The following is a 6,214-nucleotide window of genomic DNA, read 5'->3' as shown; positions in this document are numbered from 1 at the left end:
TTAAAGATCCAAAATATCTATTTCAGCTCCTGTGGTAGTGGGTGTTGGAGTGGTTGTGGTTGGGGTGGTGGATGTTGCTGTGGTAGTGGATGTTTGAGTGGTTGTGGTTGTGGATATTGTGTCCGGATAATCACAGCGATTTTCTTGCTCTACAAAGACCAACCCTGATTGGCACCGGAAGTTGAAAGTGTTGCCATTAGAGCAGGTGTAAAAACAATTTGGGTCATCGTCGTTGGCAAAATTCCCATTCATCTTTCCATCACAGAAGCTAGAGTTTCCAGGACAAGGAGCTCTGGTTGTTGCTGTGGTAGTGGATGTTTGAGTGGTTGTGGTTGGGGCTGTGGATGTTGTGTCGGGATAATCACAGAGATTTGATTCCTCTACAAAGACCAACCCTGATTGGCATCGGACTTTGTAGGTGTTTCCATTAGAGCAGGTGTAAAAACAATTTGGGTCATCGTCATTGGCATAATTCCCATTCATCTTTCCATCACAGAAGCTTGAGTTTCCAGGACAGTTATTGTGGTTGTTAGAACTTGCTGTCACAGCCTGAATGAGACCTGACATATCTGAAAGAAATGCAACAAGATATCATGTTAAAAGCCTTCTATTTACCTTAGAAATATAAAGATATGGTATTGTTATAAGTCCAAGTCAAGTCTCAAGTCTCATAAGGTTGTAGTGATGCTTGATAAGTATTTTTTGAATCGATACCAATAACCGATAATTTCCTACTCCTGATGACCAATATCCAATAAATTTTTTTCAATTGTTGATCTACCAAAAGAAGTTTATTTGGTGTATTTATGCACATCTGGGGGTAAGAAGGGGCTAATGTGTTGTGAGCAAAGACATTTATAACTAATTCTAACTAACACTCATGTTTTTCAAAAACAAAGAACTATTCTGACTTTACAACTGTTATTATAGCTTTCCTTTTTTTTAGCTAAACATTTGTGTACCAAGGTACAACATACAAAAACAACAAACATAGATTTTCCCCTTTTCCCTTGAAATTAATTAAGGTATCTTGACAAGTGGTCAAATCTGACATTTCAATCAACTAAACAAGAATTCAGCTGACTTATGTCAAATCAGACAAAACCAAATTAAAACAGGCTGTCATGCTTAACAAAATGAGATGCTTGGGGATCTTTTTTTTTTTTTTTTTTTTTTTGCTGCTTAAGTCAGAAATAAAGAGAGGAGAAAGATTAAAAATATGCACTGACATAAGTCATATCAGAGATAGGTTAAGAATGTAAAGTCCACCGTGGTCTGTGACTAAACTTCAGTTCCTAATGTCAATCAGACAGAATGAAACCACGTCAAACAGAGCAGGCATGGATACGATTATGAAAGTATGAATGGATTAGAAGACTGTCGGACTGATTTTGTCATTATTAGCGTTGCACCTTTTGGCTCTGGCAAACTTTCTGCAGTTTCCAATGTCTGCTAAATCAGCACTCAGCGTGGTAATAGCCTTTGGCTTGGTCCTAATGCCCGCGACGAATGCCGCTCTGTTTTAGAGATCTATTGTGTTAAAATTCAGAGACTTCTCTGCACTCTTTGGGATCTTTGCAGGGCAAATTTTACAAACACATTCTTGTGCTGTATTGAATTCACTTGAAAATAAAAAAAATCATCCTGATTTTACGACATAACTATCTCATAAAAACAGGATTTTTATTTGTTTTTGAACGTGTGCAACTTAAGTGCAACTGGAATCCAAGGTGCGGACTCGAGTCCCCATCTCTGATCTGAGTAACTGACTGACTGAGTGATGCTACCTTCAGAGCCATACTATACAGAGTTGGGTTTAGCTGCACTAAATTGTACTGAAAACATCCGGTAATGGTTAAAAAAAGGACAAAGTGTCAGAAAAAGTGTCAAAAATGAAAGAAGTTCATAATACATTGCATTGTAACACACTACTTCGTTTTTTCAGTAGAGTCCAGATTTTACATTTTTGACTTTCTACAATGTGCAAAGATAAGAGGAGGTGATTATTTGACCGATTAATTGATCTATAGGGGGTATGGAGGTTGCCCTCCTGGAATTATTTGATAAAAGCCCTATTTTTATGCTATTTCATGTCCTCTGAAAACTTTATTCACCATTAGAGTGGCCTCTGCAAATTTGAAATGTTCTCCTTAAAAATGTACGTTTGAATCAGAGATCCAGTTAACCTGCATTTGCTGGTCTTTGGCCAGTTTCAAGGGTGGATGTCCAGCAGAAAATATGCCAATGACCAGTAAGTAAATACTGAATACTTGCATATATTTTGGCGTACCTAGAAGATATGTTGCAAGAGTTTGCCTCACACATCACTGTGAACTCTATGCCAAATCTGGCTGGCCCTCTCTGAGTGTTCGCAGGTACACTCACTGGCTGATCTACAATGCACTTCTTGGCTTGGTTCCTACTTATTTATGTACTCTTCTTCAAAGAATTAAAAGCCACAACGCCTTGCATGTCAGTGACATTTTCCACCTGCTTGTTCCTCGTGTCAGGACCGAACAAGGGAAAAGAGCGTTGAGTTTGCTGCCCCCCTCTGCATGGAATACTGTCCAGACTGATTTGAAACTGTCTGAGCTCATCTCACTGGAAAACTTTCACTCTATCTTAAATGACAGACAATGCGAGTCCATGAAACAGTGCATGTGTTTTTAAATTGTTATTGTGACCCCTATGCCTGCACTTTAAAATGTGATGTAGCTCTAATTCTTAATTACTGTTTGTTTTAACTTATTGTTTATTAACTGTCTCTTGAATATGTATTATTTATTATGACGTGTGCTGCTGACCTCTTGGCCAAGGTCACCCTTGTGAAAGAGATCTCAATCTCAATGGGTTTTAACTGGTAAAAAAGAGGTTAAATCAAAAAAATAAAAAGAAATCAAATCCTTTAATATAAAGTCAACGTAATCTTACTACACCTATTTTCCATGATGTGCTGGGGTTATTTATCTACTCAGGCATTAAGGTGGGTGTTCATGTTTAGATGACACGGATGATGTCAAATCAAACGTATCTCTGAGGGAGTCAGCGCTACTGGAAACTATTCAGGGAAATCATAACCGGAACAATCTTGGAAAACAGAATTTGAATCTCAATAGGGGTTTTCTGTGTAACCAAAGGCTTAATATAATCAGCAGTATGGAAGGATTTGGAGTTAGTCATCGCTGCAGGTAATAAAGAGGCTAAAACAAAGAGAACTGTAGACAGCTGAGCAACACCGGGAGAGGAAGGCCTACGCCGAGCAGAGTTGTTGTGGACTTCGATGAGTGGGTAAATCTACACTCTCTTCCTCATAGCTGGTTGCTAATGCTCGGGGTGTCCTGGCTAATTAGCAACAGGAATGTAGGATAATCCACTGTCCACTGTGGAGCTTTTGTCTTTTCAGGACTACTCCCAGTAAACCACGATGGTTGGATTTACTACTTTAGTGGAGGTTGCAGTTATATGATCATGAGGACTTATACTGGACAACTGACAGTAAGACTCATTTTACATTTGCAATGCGGAGTTTTATGGTGGTGTCTAGTTAACAGAGCACTAGTGAGTTATATGCTTGGAGGACGAGGCTACGGTAGTAGAGGATGGTACTTGGCTGTTGTAAGCTGCTAAGTTATGGTAGCGGCTAATGCTAACAGGCTAACGGTGCTCATGTGAAGCTAAGTGCTGTTGTTGTTTATGTAATATAGGCGTATATTGTGTAACTGACTGCATGTGTGTAGGGAAAAGAATGTTGTGCTAAATGGCTGGAATTTTTGAGGACTGCTGGTTGAGTCTTGCCCTTCCCAAACATTTTCTATAGGAGTTTTCCCAGATGAATGTCAAATATGTTTAGTCAGGGCTTTATAATACTATAACTGATCTTAAAATTATTTAAAAGTTTGTTTTATTTTCATTGATGTTCCTCATCATTTCTCTTAACAGTTTATCAGTGCATGGTTTGTAGCCTGCTCTTCTTTTTCATCCTAATTTCTGTTAAAATAACATCAAACTGCAGACATGGCTCCAACTTTGGCTACAAACTCACATACTGAGTACATTATATCTGTGCTTCCCTAGTAGCATATTGCAACCATCATCCAAGAGTGCAGGAGTACAGGATAATACTGACAGCAGAAAGGTGCAGAAAAGCATTAAAACAAAAGTATATTATTTAGAAAAAGTTGTCAAACTTCAACTGTTGCATGTGCAGAAGGGCTCCTGTAATGCAGTGTTTTTCAAGGTTTTGTTCTGTCAAGGCAACCTTTTGAATCAAAAAAAAAAAAAAAAAAATCCCAAGTCATCCCATACAAAGAAACACCAGTTTAAACAATAACCCACCACTTAGAGTGAAGATAAAGCTGCTTGTAAGACTGATTCTGATTAATGACTTACCCAAGCTGGCAAGGATCAAGCAGAGCCCTTTAAAAGACAAACAAGTGAACATTGAGTGAAATGAGAAAATAATATTTTAAATCAGTTTCATCAGCCTTTTAGAGGGAAGCATGAACTTGAACGCTGCCTTACCTGCAGTAAGAGTTGCCTTCCACATGTTTTTCCTATGTGGATACACAGAAACAGAAAGAAAATATTCAGTTGAAATCTACATATAAAATTTGATATAAATCCTCATTTGTATGTAGTTAAAGTTGAAGAACTTCGTGTATTGCATTAATGCTAGTGCAGTACTTATATCCAGCCTATGTCTACTATCTCAAAGCAGGCCACCTAAAGCCACATTTCCATCGGGTGGTTCTGTTTGATTGAGGACAGTTTGGTATGGATCAGTATGCTAAACCCCAAAATAGTTCACTCCTCCTCAGACACCCGTACCCTCACTGGGTGACTGTAAAGGCCATGCATGTGAAATCACATGCAGTCTGCTGCTCAAGCTGCCGTTGTGGAAAGGATGAGTGACAGAAGTCAGCAAGAAATAAGCAGCAAACAGTTTTATTTTAGCTGAAAGTGCTGTTTTTAATAACTACATAAGAATTGAGTTAACTGTGGTCAGATACAGACACTGAAAGTAGAAGGGAAACACAGCTCCATCATAAAAAACATAAAAGATTTTTCTTTTCCATTTATAAATACACAGTGTGTAGTTTAGGTCAGTAATCAAAGTGCATCTGAGTTTCCTATGATCATAATTCAACAACAACAAAAACCTTCATAATGAATCATCTTAGAAATCTTTGAAATATGTCTCAGTCAATCTGAGTAAAAGAAATACTTACAAAGATGATGTTGTTAGACGATGAAACTTGTCTCCTCTGGGACTGGTGGATGACTGCTGGATGTCTGAGTGCAGATTTAAAGGGGTCTGACAGGGTGTGACAAGAACAGGAACAGAGGGTGGGGTTGATTAGTTCCATTGTTTCTTTACCATAGAGTTATTATGTAACCATGAGACAGGTATGACACATGGGACAGGGGTGGCAACCATGTCACCTTAGGCCAAGCTAATTATGCTTTTTAAGGGAAGAAATAGGGATTACTGCAATTATCAGTATTAATAAAAAAGCCAGTTAGATGACTGTGTGTGCAGGACACACACGCCTAAGAAGACATGCTGGTTAAGCAGCTGTGCAGCCTTTAAGGATGATTCTAGATTTAAGGTTAGAAGATCCTATAAATCCATAAAACAAGAGATCTGCAGATAATAAATCCAGACATATACTCTGTGATTTCTAGTCTGGTAGTCAAGGCCAAACTCTCTGAGACCAAGAAATGCAGAGAACAGACTGCGCCAAGACCAAATATTTTAGGGTTAAGACCAAGACAATAAAAATAAGTCCAAAAAAATGATCACAGTAAACAGTTAAAGAGCATGCTGTCCTTATTTTTTTTTATTGCATTTGAATAAATTTCACAGAAAACAAACATGGGGTCTACACTCTGTGTACAATGCAAAAATCTCAGATCTGATGAAATTTGTTTAACTACCTTCTTGTCTAAAATAAATCCTTGTATGTACTTAAAAAGACACTGACATTTCCAGAATTTCTGATTGGAAAGCCTCTCTGGCACTACAGCTGAAAGAGACAGCTCATCTCAGTCATGAACGTTGCTTTACAGTTTGGCAGCTCCCTCAATGTTTGTGACCTTATACTTACATTTAAAAGTCTAGATCTAGACTTAAGTTTTAAGGGGGAATAAACATTTCATAGTCAGGTAAATGGAAGGTATAGTATGAAGGTAAGAGAAGAATTTATGTATATGA

The 6,214-nt window shown here is 38.1% G+C and overlaps 1 protein-coding gene across 1 annotated transcript; it reads right to left on the bottom strand.

Annotated features, from left to right (window-relative positions):
- On the bottom strand, positions 1-5,254 carry LOC121517337 (chondroitin proteoglycan 2-like). Its single transcript, XM_041799040.1, has 4 exons — positions 5,229-5,254; positions 4,522-4,553; positions 4,390-4,416; positions 1-569 (listed from the first exon to the last, which is right to left on the bottom strand). The coding sequence occupies exons 2-4, from the start codon at positions 4,544-4,546 to the stop codon at positions 1-3; spliced, it is 621 nt and encodes a 206-aa protein (XP_041654974.1). The 5' UTR covers positions 4,547-4,553; positions 5,229-5,254.
- Positions 5,255-6,214: the final 960 nt, after the last annotated feature.

Source organism: Cheilinus undulatus, linkage group 11 (genome assembly GCF_018320785.1).
Source record: "Cheilinus undulatus linkage group 11, ASM1832078v1, whole genome shotgun sequence".
Classification (NCBI taxonomy): domain Eukaryota; kingdom Metazoa; phylum Chordata; class Actinopteri; order Labriformes; family Labridae; genus Cheilinus; species Cheilinus undulatus.
The sequence above is the reverse complement of the archived record's forward strand: the minus strand, read 5'-3'. Positions and strand labels throughout refer to the sequence as shown.

What these genes read in the sequence shown, in the direction of transcription:
- LOC121517337 (XM_041799040.1), bottom strand. Translation starts at nt 4,546, where the DNA reads ATGTGGAAGGCAACTCTTACTGCAG. An exon ending in GAAGGCAACTCTTACTGCAG is followed by an intron (nt 4,417 to 4,521) that starts GTAAGGCAGCGT and finishes TGTCTTTTAAAG; the next exon opens with GGCTCTGCTTGATCCTTGCC. An exon ending in CTTGATCCTTGCCAGCTTGG is followed by an intron (nt 570 to 4,389) that starts GTAAGTCATTAA and finishes CATTTCTTTCAG; the next exon opens with ATATGTCAGGTCTCATTCAG.